At 50.1% G+C, this 16,779-nt stretch overlaps 2 protein-coding genes across 8 annotated transcripts; both read left to right on the top strand.

Moving 5' to 3' along the window:
• Window positions 1-2,050: 2,050 nt before the first annotated feature.
• Window positions 2,051-3,791, top strand: GH2 (growth hormone 2). Of its 5 annotated transcripts, none has more exons than XM_063705943.1 (5): window positions 2,051-2,203; window positions 2,488-2,648; window positions 2,859-2,978; window positions 3,071-3,235; window positions 3,489-3,791. In XM_063705943.1, exons 1-5 carry the CDS (start codon window positions 2,194-2,196, stop codon window positions 3,684-3,686), a joined length of 654 nt encoding a protein of 217 aa, XP_063562013.1. In that variant the 5' UTR covers window positions 2,051-2,193; the 3' UTR covers window positions 3,687-3,791. The 5 variants fall into 5 exon arrangements, with proteins under 5 accessions (XP_063562013.1, XP_063562012.1, XP_063562014.1 ...); XM_063705942.1 differs by having other exon boundaries at window positions 3,071-3,231; XM_063705944.1 differs by having other exon boundaries at window positions 2,904-2,978.
• A 6,382-nt stretch (window positions 3,792-10,173) lies between these two features.
• LOC115934632 (chorionic somatomammotropin hormone 1) lies at window positions 10,174-11,890 on the top strand. Of its 3 annotated transcripts, XM_063705947.1 has the most exons (5): window positions 10,174-10,298; window positions 10,565-10,725; window positions 10,950-11,069; window positions 11,162-11,326; window positions 11,580-11,777. In XM_063705947.1, the coding sequence occupies exons 1-5, from the start codon at window positions 10,289-10,291 to the stop codon at window positions 11,775-11,777; spliced, it is 654 nt and encodes a 217-aa protein (XP_063562017.1). In that variant the 5' UTR covers window positions 10,174-10,288. The 3 variants fall into 3 exon arrangements, with proteins under 3 accessions (XP_063562017.1, XP_063562016.1, XP_063562018.1); XM_063705946.1 differs by having other exon boundaries at window positions 11,162-11,702; XM_063705948.1 differs by lacking the exons at window positions 10,950-11,069; window positions 11,162-11,326 and having other exon boundaries at window positions 11,580-11,890.
• Window positions 11,891-16,779: the final 4,889 nt, after the last annotated feature.

The following is a 16,779-nucleotide window of genomic DNA, read 5'->3' on the forward strand; positions in this document are numbered from 1 at the left end:
CTTTCCTGCTGTCATCTCTGGGGGCATCTGATGCTTGTGACCTCCAGATGGTATGGAAATAGCCCCAACCCTGGGCACCAGGAGACAGCAGGCTCAGTCCTGGCCTTCTCTGCCTCCGCCTTGTCCTGCTATGAGGTTTCCACAAGGCACCCCATGCCACTGGGCCATTCTCACCTGGGAATTGAGAAAGAACAATCTGCCCCTTATGGAAAGACAAAATGAGGCAAAGGGCCCCTTGTGTTGGGGGCAGGATCCCTGCACTCAGAGGGATTTAGAAGCTGAAATAACTGGGTTGGGAGCGGTGGCTCACGCCAGTAATCTCAGTACTTTGGGAGGCCAGGGAGGGTGGATCCCCTAAAGTCAAGAGTTTGAGACCAGCCTGGCCAACATAGTGAAACCCCGTCTCTACTAAAAAAGTGCAAATCTTAGCCCAGCATAGTGGCGGGCACCTGTAATCCCAGCTACTTTGGAGGCTGAGGCGGGAGAATCACTGGAACCCAAAGGTGGAGGTTGCTGTGAAGCAACATCATGCCACTGAACTCCAGCCTGGGTGACAGAATGAGACTCCATCTCAAAAAAAAAAAAAAAGAAATGAATCTAAAATAACTAAATAACTGAGTAGCACCACACTACGTGCTCTGGGGAAAGGATTTTTTTTTTTTTTTTTTTTTTTTTTTGAGATGTAGACTCGCTCTGTCATCCAGGCTGGAGTGCAGTGGCGCAATCTTGGCTCACAGCAACCTCTGCCTCCTGGGTTCAAGCGATTCTCCTGCCTCAGCCTCCCAAGTAGCTGGGATTACGGGCTCGTGCCACCATGCCCAGCTAATTTTTGTATTTTTAGGAGAGATGGAGTTTTGCCATGTGGGTTAGCCTGGTCTTGCACTCCTGACCTTAAGTGATCCACCCACCTCAGCCTCCCAAAGTGCTGGGATTATAGGCATGAGCCACCGTGCCCGGCCTGGAGAAAGGACTTTAAATGACGCAATGTGGGAAGAGCAAGGTTGTGAAGATCTGCTGCCCTGGCTGAGGCAGCTCATGTAATCAGTCTCTCTGAGCCTCAGTCTCCTGATCTGTGAAATGGGATGATAATCATACCTCCTACACAAGACAAGTGGCAGGTGAGACGTGAGAATGCACAGGCAGGCCCTTGGCAACTGGATAAGCTCTACACAGGTCTGGAAAGGAGGAGGAGACAAAAGAGGAGAGGCTTCCATGGCTGGATAGGGCGTCTTTTGGCGTGATGTGTTCTGAGTTTTAAAGCTGGGGAAGAGACTCAAATCTTCAAGAGCTCTTCCAACTTTGAGATTCTCTGTTGGTTTCAGGACTATGGGAGGAAGCGCTTGTGGTCCGTGTCTGTTCCCGGGATTTCTGTTTCTTGGTTTGTATCTCCGCTACAGGTCCAAGGAGCTGGGGCAATACCTTGAGTCTGGGTTCTTCGTCCCCAGGGACCTGGGGGAGCTCCCCCCCCAACCCCCCACCCCCCACCCCCACGCCCCGCCCCCGCCCCCGCCCCCGCCCCCGCCCCAAGGCTCAAGTAAAGGGGAGAGCAAAGTGTGGAGTTTGTTCCCTCTAGTGGTCGGTGTTAGCACTGCATCCAGGCGGGCCTGTCTCACGCGAGCCCAGGAGGAGTCAGCAAAAGTGGAATTCAGCACTGAATCATGCCCGGAACCCCACAATCTATTCGCTGTGCTTGGCCCCTTTTCCCAACACACACATTCTGTCTGGTGGGTGGAGGGGAAACATGCGGGGAGGAGGAAAGGGATAGGATAGAGAGTGGGATGGGGTCCGTAGGGGTCTCAAGGACTGGCTATCCTGACATCCTTCTCCGCGTTCAGGTTGGCCACCATGGCCTGCTGCCAGAGGGCACCCACCTGCCCCTTAAAGAGAGGACAAGTTGGGTGGTATCTCTGCTGACATTCTGTGCACAACCCTCACAACGCTGGTGATGGTGGGAAGGGAAAGATGACAAGTCAGGGGGCATGATCCCAGCATGTGTGGGAGGAGCTTCTAAATTATCCATTAGCACAAGCCCGTCAGTGGCCCCAGGCCTAAACGTGCAGAGAAACAGGTGAGGAGAAGCAGCGAGAGAGAAGGGGCCAGGTATAAAAAGGGCCCACAAGAGACCAGCTCTAGGATCCCAAGGCCCAACTCCCCAGACCACTCAGGGTCCTGTGGACAGCTCACCTAGCGGCAATGGCTGCAGGTAAGCGCCCCTAAAATCCCTTTGGGCACAATGTGTCCTGAGGGGAGAGGCGGCGCCCTGTAGATGGGACGGGAGCACTAACCTCAGGTTTGGGGCTTCTGAATGTGAGTATCGCCGTCTAAGGCCAGTATTTGGCCAATCTCTGAATGTTCCTGGTCCCTGGAGGGAGGCAGAGAGAGAGAGAGAGAGAGAGAGAGAGAAAAAAAAAAACCAGCTCCTGGAACAGGGAGAGCGCTGGCCTCTTGTTCTCCAGCTCCTTCTGTTGCCCTCCGGTTTCTCCCCAGGCTCCCGGACGTCCCTGCTCCTGGCTTTTGGCCTGCTCTGCCTGCCCTGGCTTCAAGAGGGCAGTGCCTTCCCAATAATTCCCTTATCCAGGCTTTTTGACAACGCTATGCTCCGCGCCCGTCGCCTGGACCAGCTGGCATATGACACCTATCAGGAGTTTGTAAGCTCTTGGGTAATGGGTGCGCTTCAGAGGTGGCAGGAAGGGGTGACTTTCCCCAGCTGGGAAGTAATGGGAGGAGACTAAGGAGCTCAGGGTTGTTTTCTGAAGTGAAAATGCAGGCAGATGAGCATACGCTGAGTGAGGTTCCCAGAAAAGTAACAATGGGAGCTGGTCTCCAGCATAGACCTTGGTGGGCGGTCCTTCTCCTAGGAAGAAGCCTATATCCTGAAGGAGCAGAAGTATTCATTCCTGCAGAACCCCCAGACCTCCCTCTGCTTCTCAGAGTCTATTCCAACACCTTCCAACAGGGTGAAAACGCAGCAGAAATCTGTGAGTGGATGCCTTCCCCCCAGGTGGGGATGGGGGAGACCTGTGGTCAGAGCCCCCGGGCAGCACAGCCACTGCGAGTCCTTCCCCTGCAGAACCTAGAGCTGCTCCGCATCTCCCTGCTGCTCATCCAGTCATGGCTGGAGCCCGTGCAGCTCCTCAGGAGCGTCTTCGCCAACAGCCTGGTGTATGGCGCCTCGGACAGCAACGTCTATCGCCACCTAAAGGACCTAGAGGAAGGCATCCAAACGCTGATGTGGGTGAGGGTGGCACCATGGATCCCCAATCCTGGGGCCCCACTGGCTTCCAGGGACCGGGGAGAGAAACACTGCTGCCCTCTTTTTAGCAGTAAGGCGCTGACCCAAGAGAACTCACCTCATTCTTCATTTCCCCTCGTGAATCCTCCAGGCCTTTCTCCACAACCTGGAGGGGAGGGAGGAAAATGGATGAATGAGAGAGGGAGGGAACAGTGCCCAAGCGCTTGGCCTCTCCTTCTCTTCCTTCACTTTGCAGAGGCTGGAAGATGGCAGCCCCCGGACTGGGCAGATCTTCAATCAGTCCTACAGCAAGTCTGACACAAACTCACACAACGATGACGCACTACTCAAGAACTACGGGCTGCTCTACTGCTTCAGGAAGGACATGGACAAGGTCGAGACATTCCTGCGCATTGTGCAGTGCCGCTCTGTGGAGGGCAGCTGTGGCTTCTAGCTGCCCGGGTGGCATCCTGTGACCCCTCCCCAGTGCCTCTCCTGGTCGCGGAAGGTGCTACTCCAGTGCCCACCAGCCTTGTCCTAATAAAATTAAGTTGCATCATTTTGTCTGACTAGGTGTCCTTGTATAATATTATGGGGTGGAGGGGGGTGGTATGGAGCAAGGGGCAGGTTGGGAAGACAACCTGGAGGGCCTTCAGGGTCTGTTGGGAACCAGGCTGGAGTGCAGTGGCACGATCTTGGCTCACTGCAATCTCCGTCTCCTGGGTTCAAGCGATTCTCCTGCCTCAGTCTCCTGAATAGTTGAGATTCCAGGCATGCACGACCAGGCTCAGCTAATTTTTGTATTTTTGGTAGATACGGGGTTTCACCATATTGGCCAGTCTGGTCTCCATCTCCTGACCTCAGGTAATCCGCCCGCCTCGGCCTCCCAAATTGCTGGGATTACAGGTATGAGCCACTGGGCCCTTCCCTGTCCTGTGATTTTAAAATAATTATACCAGCAGAAGGACGTCCAGACACAGCATGGGCTACCTGGCCATGCCCAGCCGGTTGGACATTTGAGTTGTTTGCTTGGGACTGTCCTCTCATGCATTGGGTCCACTCAGTAGATGCTTGTTGAATTCCTGGGCCTGGGGCTGTGTCAGCTGCCTCGTCCCATCACCTTCTGGCTTATTCTCTTGCTCCGTATCTTAGCTTTTTACTTCATGAGAATGTTTCCAATTCGAAATTTCTATTTTACCGTTATATATTTACTTTTTTGCTGTTATCTCTGCCCCGAGTAGATTGTTAGCTCCAGAAGAGAAAGGATCATGTCTTTTGTTTATCTAGATATGCCCATCTGCCTGGTACAATCTCTGGCACGTTATAGGCAACAACTACTTGTGGAATTGGTGAATGCACGAATAGAAGAATGAGTGAATGAATGAATAGACGAAAGGCAGAATTCCACCCTCAGGCAGGGCGCGGTGGCTCACACCTGTAATCCCAGCACTTTGGGAGGTCGAGGCAGGTGGATCACGAGGTCAGGAGTTTGAGACCATCCTGGCTAACACAGTGAAACCCCACCTCTAAAAATACAAAAAAATTAGCTGGGCAAGGTGGCGGGCGCCTGTACTCCCAGCTACTCGGGAGGTTGAGGCAGGAGAATGTCATGAACCCCAGGGGGCAGAGCTTGCAGTGAGCCGAGATCGTGCCACTGCACTCCAGCCTGGGTGACAGAGCGAGACTCGGTCTCAAAAAAAAAAAAAAAAAGAAAGAAAGAAATCCAGCCTCAAAGAGCTTACAGTCTGGTAAGAGGAATAAAAATGTCTGCAAATAGCCACAGGACAGGTCAAAGGAAGGAGAGGCTATTTCCAGCTGAGGGCACCCCATCAGGAAAGCACCCCAGACTTCCTACAACTACTAGACACATCTCGATGCTTTTCACCTCTCTATCAATGGATCGTCTCCCTGGAGAATAATCCCCAAAGTGAAATTACTTAGCACATCCGGTTAGGTAGATCCTTGTGTACTTCTTGGTTGTTCAGAGATCATCAACCAGTGCAAACAATCCCCCCATCGATACACAGCAGTGCCTGCCCCTTGCCTCCCCAGACCTTCCGAGGCCCTTCCTCCATGCCTGAACCCCCTGGACATATCATGTGGCAAACTGAAGGGTCCAACGACATACAGGAAGCGAAACACGATGTACACTGAAACGTGCAATACAAATATGCAGCATGAAGTGCCACGGTTCACTAACCTGAGCTACGCTGGGTGGTTGTTTTCTACCATTTTCCTTAATGCCTACGGACACCTCATTCTGTGGCTGAAGTTCCTTATGTTCAATTCCCCCCATCTTCATTGAACATCCTCTGTGCAGGGACTTGACCCCTGTCCTGCTAGCTTTGCACTGAGGCAAGTTCTGTCCATGCCTATTAGTGCCACCATCTTTACTAGATGAGGTTTCTAAAGAGCTTGGCATGGAAGGAAAGCCCGGGGGCCTTGGAAGCCATCACTTAGGAACTGGGAGAGCTCCAGGCAAGCCACCTTATCTCTTTGGGCCTCAGTATCCTCACTCACATCCCTATGGTCAGTAGAGTGCCAAGCACATGGTGGACACGCAGAAGTATTGATCATCTTCCTCACCTCCCCTAGGAGAGCCCTTGGGAATCCCCACATAATATTCTCTGAAGACCTCAATCCAATGAGCCGAGTAATTGACTCAGTAGCAAACTCATAGAGAGGACATTAGAAGCCAAAAGGAGGTAGAGTATGTCCCAGTACAATAACCAGCCTCTGATCTCAAGGAAGAAAGAACAGAGCGGCAGGTGAGAAGTATGTGCCTCAAATCATCAAAGTGAGAGTGGAAGGAGCACCCACCAGTCCCTCAGAGGCGATTCCTAAGACCGGTGAGAATGGCTTCGAAAAATGTGATTGTCCTCAACCCCACAGTCTTGAACCTAACAGGAGATCTTGAAGCCTGAAAGACACCACTTTAGGATCAACAGCAGATCTGTGACTTCCACAGCAGGCACACAGAACCCTAGAGTTAGTCGAGGTTGGACATAGGAAGGGCTTCCAAACACACAGAGAAACTCATGGATCCTAAATTATGAAGGGAGGTTCCTTAAAAGAAGCAAGATGATTGTGAGATTATCATCAGCTTTTTTTTTTCTCTTGACACAGAGTCTTACTCTGTCACCGAGGCTGGAGTGCAGTGGCATGATCTCGACTCACTACAACCTCCACCTCCCGGGTTCAAGCAATTCCCTGCCACAGCCACCTGAGTAGCTCGGATTACATGCGCCTGCCACCATGCGCAGCTAATTTTTGTATTTTTAGTAGAGACGGGATTTCACCATCTTGACCAGGTTGGTCTTAAACTCCTGACCTAATGATCCACCCACCTTGGCCTCCCAAAGTGGTGGGATTACAGGTGTGAGCCAACGTACCCGACCTATCCAGAGCCTTTTGAGGCTAATGCTAGAGGTACAAAGCCCAGCCTCTCCCCACTGGCCATGTGGAGGCTCTTGTTGGGTAGTCTTTCAGCCTGCAGCAGCCAGGGATCTGGCCTCAAGTGATGCCCCAACAGTGGGCGACTTCCCAGTACTGTCAAGAGAATCCCAAGTCTAATTCAAAGTTGATTTTTTACTAGCAATGAATGATAGACATGGTCTCCATTGCTCAAGGGAAGATCTAGACTAGAGAAAAGGATCACCAACTTCTATCCACACCTGTGGGCCTCAGTTCTTCCCTCTGGTCCATGGTTGCCATGGTAACCCCTTATAAAGGTGTTTCCCCAGGGGTCCCTAACGTCCTCTGAGTCACTATAACTCTGGGGTCAACAGAAGTGGAGAGGTGAGAGGAGACACACCCCTGCCCTGGCTGGTCCCACATGTTCCTGGCAGTAACCTGCATGGGGAGCCTCGCCACCCCTGTGCCCACCTGTGGAGTTATGCAGTAGTCCCCAGCTAGAGCCCCTGCCGCCCTCATTCCTAAGGGAGGCTTCCCTTACGAATGGCCGAAAATCCACATCTAAGTCCCCAGCACTGGCTAAAAGGCCCTGTCATGGGGGCTCCCTGTCCCAGCTGACATTGGAGGAAGGATGGTGTGGGAGGCAGGGACCCTCTTCTACTTGGAGCTCAGGGACCCTCTTCCATTCCCACCTGGCTCCTCCTCTTTGCTGGTGCTGGAAGGAGCAGGGGAAAGTGGTGACTCCACCCTGCCTTGACCCCATATTTCTCAGAGCTGGTATCACTGATGACACCCCTCTTGGATCCTCACACAGGCCTGCGTGGAGAACAGCTCACAGCACAGTGCCCTCCCAGCAGGTGCTGAGTCTGGGGTGCTGGTCCGGTAAAGCTTCAGGAATGATGGCAGAAAAAGGAGCTCTGTCTTCTGCTCTGAAAGGGGGGAGATGGCAGGGCCCCAGCATTCACATCCTAGGCCACAGGGGTGTGGATGTTCAATGTTGGTTGCCAACACCACTGCCAACCACTTCTAGAAGCATTTGCTTGTTTGCTTGCTTGTGTTTCTACAGTGTCAAGTGCTAGATGCTCTTAAACTCAGGGTGGGGGAAGATTTCACCACTAGAGAGGGTGTTCTTTCCTGCTGTCATCTCTGGGGGCATCTGATGCTTGTGACCTCCAGATGATATTGAAATAGCCCCAACCCTGGGCACCAGGAGACAGGAGGCTCAGTCCTGGCCTTCTCTGCCTCCGCCTTGTCCTGCTATGAGGTTTCCACAAGGCACCCCATGCCACTGGGCCATTCTCACCTGGGAATTGAGAAAGAACAATCTGCCCCTTATGGAAAGACAAAATGAGGCAAAGGGCCCCTTGTGTTGGGGGCAGGATCCCTGCACTCAGAGAGATTTAGAAGCTGAAATAACTGGGTTGGGAGCGGTGACTCATGCCAGTAATCTCAGTACTTTGGGAGGCCAGGGAGGGTGGATCCCCTAAAGTCAAGAGCTCGAGACCAGCCTGGCCAACATAGTGAAACCCCGTCTCTACTAAAAAAGTACAAAACTTAGCCCGGCATAGTGGCGGGCGCCTGTAATCCCAGCTACTTTGGAGGCTGAGGCGGGAGAATCACTGGAACCCAGGAGGTGGAGGTTGCAGTGAGGCAACATCATGCCACTGCACTCCATCCTGGGAGACAGAATGAGACTCCATCAAAAACAAGAAAGAAAGAAAGAGAAGGAAAGAAAGAAAGAAAGAAAGAAGGAAGGAAGGAAGGAAGGAAGGAAGGAAGGAAGGAAGGAAAGAAAGAAAGAAAGAGAAAGAAAAAGGAAAGAAAGAAAGAAAAGAAAGAAAGAAAGAAAGAAAGAAAAAGAAAGAAGGAAAGAAAAGAAACTAAACTAAATAACTGAGTAGCACCACACCACCTGCTCTGGAGAAAGGACTTTTGTTGTTGTTGTCGTTGTTGTGGTTGTTGAAATGGAGTTTCACTCTGGCGCCCAGGCTGGAGTGCCGTGGCCCGATCTTGGCTCACGGCAACCTCTGCGTCCTGGGTTCAAGCGATTCTACCTCCTCGCCCTCCGGAGTAACTGGGATTGCAGGCTTCTGCCACCACACACAACTACTTTTGTATTTTTAAGAGATGGAGTTTTGCCATGTTGGCTAGTCTGGCCTTGAACTGACCTCAAGCGATCCACCCACCTCAGTCTTCCAAAGTGCTGGGATTATAGGCATGAGCCACTGCGCCCGGCCTGGAGAAAGGACTTTAAATGATGCAATGTGGGAAGAGCAAGGTTGTGGAGATCTGCTGCCCTGGCTGAGGTAGCTCATGCAATCAGTCTCTCTGAGCCTCAGTCTCCCGATCTGTGAAATGGGATGATAGTCATACCTCCTACACAAGATAAGTGGCAGGTCAGACGTGAGAATGCACAGGCAGGCCTTTGACACCTGGATAAGCTCTACACAAGTCTGGAAAGGAGGAAGAGACAAAAGAGGACGGGCTTCCACGGCTGGATGGGGCCTCTTTCGGCGCGATGTGTTCTCAGTTCCAAAGCTGGGGAAGAGACTCAAATCTTCTTTTTTTTTTCTTTTTTTAAAATTATTATTATTATTTTACTTTAAGTTTTAGGGTACATGTGCACAATGTGCAGGTTAGTTACATGTGTATACCTGTGCCATGCTGGTGTGCTGCACCCATTAACTTGTCATTTAGCATTAGGTATATCTCCTAAAGCTATCCCTCCCCCCTCCCCCAACCCCACAACAGTCCCTAGAGTATGATGTTCCCCTGAGACTCAAATCTTCAAGAGCTCTTCCAACCTTGAGATTCTCTGATGGTTTCAGGGCTGTGGGAGGAAGCGCTTGTGGTCCGTGTCTGTTCCAGGGATTTCTGTTTCTTCGTTTGTATCTCTGCTACAGGTCCAAGGAGCTGAGGCAATATCTTGAGTCTGGGTTCTTCATCCCCAGTGACCTGGGGGAGCCCCCCCGCCTCCACCCCAAGGTTCAGGGAAAGGGGAGAGCAATGTGTGGGGTTGGTTCTCTCTAGTGGTCAGTGTTAGCACTGCATCCAGCTGACTCAGGTGGGCCCAGGAGTCATCAGCAAAAGTGGAATTTGGGACTCAATGGTGCTCAGAACCCCCACAATCTACTGGCTGTGTTTGGCCCCTTTTCCCAACACACACATTCTGTCTGGTGGGTGGAAGTTAAACACGCGGGGAGGAGGAAAGGGATAGAGAGTGGAATGGGGTCGGTAGGGGTCTCAAGGACTGGCTATCCTGACAGCCTTCCCCACGTTCAGGTTGACCAACATGGCCTGCAGCCAGAGGGCACCCACCTGACCCTTAAAGAGAGGACAAGTTGGGTGGTGTCTCTGGCTGACACTCTGTGCACAATCCTTACAACACTGGTGACGGTGAGAAGGGAAAGACGACAAGCCAGGGGGCATGATCCCAGCATGTGTGGGAGGAGCTTCTAAATTATCCATTAGCACAAGCCCATCAGTGGCCCCATGCATAAATGTACACAGAAACAGGTGGGGTCAAGCAGGGAGAGAGAACTGGCCAGGGTATAAAAAGGGCCCACAAGAGACCGGCTCTAGGATCCCAAGGCCCAACTCCCTGAACCACTCAGGGTTCTGTGGACAGCTCACCTAGCTGCAATGGCTCCAGGTAAGCGCCCCTAAAATCCCTTTGGGCACAACGTGTCCTGAGGGGAGAGGTGGCGCCCTGTAGATGGGACAGGGGCACAAACCCTCAGGTTTGGGGCTTCTGAATGTGAGTATCGCCATCTAAGGCCAGATATTTGGCCAATCTCTGAATGTTCCTGGTCTCTGGAGGGATGGAGAGAGAGAAAAAAACAAACAGCTTCTGGAGCAGGGAGAGCGCTGGCCTCTTCCTCTCCGGCTCCCTCCATTGCCCTCCGGTTTCTCCCCCAGGCTCCCGGACGTCCCTGCTCCTGGCTTTTGCCCTGCTCTGCCTGCCCTGGCTTCAAGAGGCTGGTGCCGTCCAAACCGTTCCGTTATCCAGGCTTTTTGACCACGCTATGCTCCAAGCCCATCGCGCGCACCAGCTGGCCATTGACACCTACCAGGAGTTTGTAAGTTCTTGGGGAATGGGTGCGGGTCAGGGGTGGCAAGAAGGGGTGACTTTCCCCCACTGGGGAAGTAATGGGAGGAGACTAAGGAGCTCAGGGTTGTTTTCTGAAGCGAAAATGCAGGCAGATGAGCATAGGCTGAGCCAGGTTCCCAGAAAAGTAACAATGGGAGCTGGTCTCCAGCATAGAAAGCAGCGGTCCTTCTTGGTGGGGGGTCCTTCTCCTAGGAAGAAGCCTATATCCCAAAGGAACAGAAGTATTCATTCCTGCATAACTCCCAGACCTCCTTCTGCTTCTCAGACTCTATTCCGACACCCTCCAACATGGAGGAAACGCAACAGAAATCCGTGAGTGGCTGCCGTCTCCCCAGGTGGGGATGGGGGAGACCTGTGGTCAGAGCCCCCGGGCAGCACAGCCACTGCCGGTCCTTCCCCTGCAGAATCTAGAGCTGCTCCGCATCTCCCTGCTGCTCATCGAGTCGTGGCTGGAGCCGGTGCGGTTCCTCAGGAGTATGTTCGCCAACAACCTGGTGTATGACACCTCGGACAGCGATGACTATCACCTCCTAAAGGACCTAGAGGAAGGCATCCAAACGCTGATGGGGGTGAGGGTGGCGCCAGGGGTCGCCAATCCTGGAACCCCACTGGCTTCGAGGGCTGGGGGAGAGAAACACTGCTGCCCTCTTTTTAGCAGTCAGGCGCTGACCCAAGAGAACTCACCTTATTCTTCATTTCGCCTGGTGAATCCTCCAGGCCTTTCTCTACACCCTGAAGGGGAGGGAGGAAAATGGATGAATGAGAGAGGGAGGGAACAGCGCCCAAGCGCTTGGCCTCTCCTTCTCTTCCTTCACTTTGCAGAGGCTGGAAGACGGCAGCCGCCGGACTGGGCAGATCCTCAAGCAGACCTACAGCAAGTTTGACACAAACTCGCACAACCATGACGCACTGCTCAAGAACTACGGGCTGCTCCACTGCTTCAGGAAGGACATGGACAAGGTCGAGACATTCCTGCGCATGGTGCAGTGCCGCTCTGTGGAGGGCAGCTGTGGCTTCTAGGTGCCCGCGTGGCATCCTGTGACCGACCCCTCCCCAGTGACTCTCCTGGCCCCGGAAGGTGCCACTCCAGTGCCCACCAGCCTTGTCCTAATAAAATTAAGTTGTATTATTTCGTCTGACTAGGTGTCATTCTATAATATTATGAGGTGGAAGGTGGTGGTATGGAGCAAGGGGTAGGTGGAAAGAAGACCTGGAGGGCCTTCAGGGTCTATTGGGAACTAGGCCGCTGAAATATAAGAGGTTTGGCTGTTCCTGGGCCAGAAAAAGGCGCTGACACATCACTGCTGTCTATTACTCACTAAGGCCATTCCACCAGCTCAGTGGTCCCAGCTTGCTGGTCACAGCTCATTGGTCATCTCAGAGATGACTTGAAGGCATTTCTTCCTCCCCCACCATCACCAGCAACACCAAACCTAGCCCCCAGGAGCGGGAAGAAATGAAAACAAGGTGGGCTATTAAGTGCAGAGGCAAAAACTCCCCAACAGGTGAAGAAACAATGGCATAGAATTACTTGTGTTCAGAAGAATTTTAAGATGAATATTCCTTAAGCCCAACTACTCTTGGGAAATGAGAACAATGCAAAAATGAGTTTGAGACATATGGAACCAGAGTATTTGGAATCTGAATTAGGGCAAGGGAAGTGGAAGAGAGATTTTATTTGGGATTGTAAATGCAGTGCCAACAGGTGCCAGGTAGATAACAACATAAGCAATGAGGGCTGGATGGGAAGGGATAAATCCCAGATGACACTCGCTTCCCTTCAGGGGATGCAACACAGAGGGGTGGAAACCAGCACAATCTGCAGAACTCAAGCCCCTGCTGAGGTGGGACCCACCCAGCCTGTCACCGTCAGGACTGCAGGGACACGGCTTCCAGACCTTCTGATCCTTTGAGACAGCAAGGACATCCAGACTTTTACGGGAAATCTAACATTTAAACACTGGCAACACATATTGAAAATCTTTTAAGGGCAAAAATTAACCCAAACACACATGGTCTCCAAGCTGTCTGTGAGCAATTTTGTTCTAAGAGATGTTGATTGGGGTAACTTGGTGTAAGGGAAAGAATCAGAAAGATTTGGGCTGTATGTAATTTAGTGCTCCTGAATAAACTACTTGACCAAGCTGAGATAATAATATATTGCTTTACAAGGATTATGTGAGGATAAATGCAATGGTATTTTTGACACATTATAGTACTCAAGAAATTGTAGTTATTTCTGCATTGAATTTTTGGATGTTTTGTGTTTTCTGATGGAGTGTCTAAATACCTGTAGTGAAATTATATTGTTTTCCTAATGACAATTAGGAAATAGTAAACATCTGAGACGTTTATTATTTCCAAGTAAGCACTAAAGAGCGGTGGTTAGTTAAGAGTTACTCTCCCAAGCACCTTGGCTAAGTGACTGGTGACCTATAAATTGATGCTAAGATGCTCACAGGAACTCTAGTATCCAAAAATGATTTCATGAAGTCAGGAATTGTTTCGCAATGCAAATAATCAACCCCCTAATTAATCTTCTTTAGCAGTTCTGATTCTTATGTGCTGTCATGAATTTTCTTGATAACGAGAACCACTTGTGTTCATTTTTGGCTATTTTACCATTAATAACTCAGTCCTTGGGAAGTGGTTGAAAGTTGAAATAATCAGAACTCTAGAGCTGCTGCGTTTCTCAGCTCAGAAGACATTCCTTCATCTTACATCATTCTTCTACTATCGGGCTTTAAAATTATGGCATTTTAGAGTTAGAAGGGCCTCATAAGTCAGTCTAGTTTCTTCTACTTTGGGAATCTTATCCTGCGGCATCCATTACAGTCAGTATTCCAATTATGAGTGTGTAGTACTAGAACCAAAGGAATCACTTTCACAAGGCTCCTCATTCTATTAGACCACTCTCATTACAAAAAACTATTTCTTGCACGAAGCTGGACTCAATATTCCTGCAACGTCCTTCATTTGGCCTTAAAATTATTCAGAAATCTCAGTCTTTAGAAGTCGATGGAATGAGCACAATTATAATTATCTCTCAGCTTGCGTGTTTTAAAAGGAAATCTGAGCCATCTTAATAAGTATTTGTTGAATGCATGTGACAGGGGAATGACAATGTCCAGCGCCTACTTGGGTGGCTAAGAGGGTTCTAAAGTGGGGTGGTCATAACATATAACTGAACTGCAGGGGGAGCCACACTCCAGAGGCTGTCCACCCAGCTCCCCTCGGGTGTAGGAGAATCCACTCAACCACTGCTGGTTGAGAATTAGATACTAGCTGACTTTGCACATTTTAGAATATAAAAAGACCTTAAAGACCATCTACTTTAAACTCTTTGATTTACCCACTGTTACTCTACCTTTCAGCTCGTCAACTTGGTGTGGACGGCAATTTCCGCTGCAAATTTGAGATGCCTAGGGTGTTTTCTAAACGATGCATACGTGAGCCCTCACTCCCTGAGATTCTGATATAATCAGCCTGGAATGTGGTCCAGGCAAGAGTAGTTTGAAAACTTTCCCAGGTGATTCTAACATGTAAACAAGGTTGAGAACCACGGTGTTAGGGACCGCAAAGATGAGACCCATGTGTCCACAGCTGTTGTATTGGTGGAACAGGGAAAAAGGAGAAAAAGGAGATGAGAGGCCTGGGCCAGCTGTGGTGCCACCTGCTCCTAATTCCAACCAGTCATCTAAAAAGTGTTTATCGTGAGCCAGTCACAAAAAGACAAATACTCTCTGATTCCAGTCAGATGAGGTACTCAGAGCAGTCAAATTCATAGAGACAAAAAGTAGGATGGTGGCTGCCAGTGGCTGTGGGGAGGGATGGAATAGGGAGCTATTTAATGAGCACAGGGTTTCAGCTGTGCAAGATGAAAAGGGTTCTGGAGATGGTTGGTGGTGATGGTTGCATGATGATGTCAATGTACTTGACGTCACTGAACTGTATATGTAAAATGGTTAAGATGGAAACGTTTATATCTTCTCACAACTAAAAATTGTTAATAGTTTCTTTTTGTTTTGGTTTTTGAGACAGAGGCTGGAGTGCAGTGGTGGGATCTTGGCTCACTGCAACCTCTGCCTCCTCCCGGGTTCCAGTGATTCTCATGCCTCAGCCTCCTGAGTAGCTGGGATTATAAGCGTGCACCACCACACGGGGCAGATTTTTGTATTTTTGGTAAAGACAGGGTTTCGCCATGTTGGCCAGGCTGGTCTCGAACTCCTGGCCTCAGGTGATCCACCCTCCTTGGCCTCCCAAAGTGAAAGGATTACAGGCGGGAGCCACCAGTTCTGGCCCTTAATGGTATTTTCTAATGAAAACTCTTCTTGAAGATAAGATTAGCGAGACTCGCACAAGGAAGAGTTCAGCAGGCAGAGCTCCAGTCATCCTTGATCCCAGGGATAATGTTTAGTGACTCTATCATTTTTTTGAATTTACCCTAACCTAAAATGACCAATTCTGAATTTCTTCCATGAGCATTGTCGAAATACACATGGTGGGTTTTGTCCCTTTATACACAGTTGAGAGCAGAACTGATCCCTTCCCTTTTCTTCTGAATTATAGGGTCTGGGCGTCTAGGCCAAGACAAGCTGACACTTTGCCTGGCTGCCTCTTTAATTCAGAAGGCCCTGGAGTGCTGAGGCACACAATGAGCACCACTGGGATTAGGGTTACCAACTCATCCTGGTTAGCAGGAGACTTTCTCAATGTCAACACTGAAAGTCCCGCGTTCCTTCCAGGAATCCCTCAGCTCAATGCAAACTCAGCTCACAGGACTGGTCACCCTATTACTAGTCCTAAATCTTAGGGGACCAAACTGGGGGGAAAGTAGGGGAAGGAGCAAGAAAAAGACTAGAAAAATCAGAAAGCTGCGCACGGTGTATATGACTTTTGATGGCCCTCATGGTTACCATGGATTTCTGATTCTTGCTTTGAGTTTACTGTGATTATAATGATGTGCTTAATTACCACCAGAATTGTCAGTGTAATCATAAAAACCAACAAATGTAAACACGTGTCTCCAGCAACATGCTAGTTTATTACAAGTATTGTGTCATTTCTTTCTAAGTATAATCTTCTAAGGTAAATACTATTATTAATCCTATGGTAAGAAGTCCCACTAAAGATGTAACTTATGCTTTCTCAGGTCTAAAGACAAAGACGCCAGAATGTCACCCTGACCATCCTTGAGAGGATAAACTGCCAGGCACAGTGGCTCAAGCCAGTAATCTCAGCACTTTGGGAGGCTGAGGCGGGAGGAGATCAGGAGTTCAAGACAAGCCTGGCCAAAATGATGGCACCCCGTCTCTACTAAAAATACAAAAATTAGCCAGGTGTGGTGGTGCACACCTGTATTCCCAGCTACTGAGGCACGAGAATCGCTTGAGCCCGGGAGGCAGAGTTGCGCTGAGCCCATCATGCCACTGCACTCCAGCTGGGTGGCTGAGCAAGATTCTCTCTCAAAAATAAGAAGAAAGAGGGTAAACTTTTGGAGTATTAAGGGCCACTCTTCCTCTGGAGATAATCAAGATACCTGCAATTTAAGCGTGAGCTGGTTGCTTTAATGTTCAGAAAGAATATGATCAAAATCACTTAGGGGTGGGGCCTCCTCCTATAGACAATGAGGCAGCTACCCTTAGAAGCTCTATTATACTGGAAAAGAGATATGAGACCCTTCCTGCTTTAAGAATCAATGAAGCCAGGCGTGGTGACTCACACCTGTACTCCCAGCACATTGGGAGGCCGAGGTGGGCAGATCACCTGAGGTCAGGAGTTTGAGACCAGCCTGGCCAACATGATGAAACCCTGTCTCTACTAATAACACAAAAATTAGCCGAGTGTGGTGGCAGACACCTGTAATCCCAGCTACTCCAGAGGCTGAGGCAGGAAAATTGCTTGAAGCCGGGAAGCAGAAGTTGCAGTGAGCCGAGATTGCGCCACTGCACTCCAGCCTGGGAGACAGAGCGAGACTCTGTCTCCAAACAAAAAAAAGAAAAGAAAAAAAAGAATCAATTAG

This window comes from Gorilla gorilla, chromosome 4 (genome assembly GCF_029281585.2).
Source record: "Gorilla gorilla gorilla isolate KB3781 chromosome 4, NHGRI_mGorGor1-v2.1_pri, whole genome shotgun sequence".
Lineage (NCBI taxonomy): Eukaryota > Metazoa > Chordata > Mammalia > Primates > Hominidae > Gorilla > Gorilla gorilla.

What these genes read in the sequence shown, in the direction of transcription:
- GH2 (XM_063705941.1), top strand. An exon ending in ATGACACCTATCAGGAGTTT is followed by an intron (nt 2,649 to 2,858) that starts GTAAGCTCTTGG and finishes TCCTTCTCCTAG; the next exon opens with GAAGAAGCCTATATCCTGAA. An exon ending in TGAAAACGCAGCAGAAATCT is followed by an intron (nt 2,979 to 3,070) that starts GTGAGTGGATGC and finishes CTTCCCCTGCAG; the next exon opens with AACCTAGAGCTGCTCCGCAT.
- LOC115934632 (XM_063705946.1), top strand. An exon ending in TTGACACCTACCAGGAGTTT is followed by an intron (nt 10,726 to 10,949) that starts GTAAGTTCTTGG and finishes TCCTTCTCCTAG; the next exon opens with GAAGAAGCCTATATCCCAAA. An exon ending in AGGAAACGCAACAGAAATCC is followed by an intron (nt 11,070 to 11,161) that starts GTGAGTGGCTGC and finishes CTTCCCCTGCAG; the next exon opens with AATCTAGAGCTGCTCCGCAT.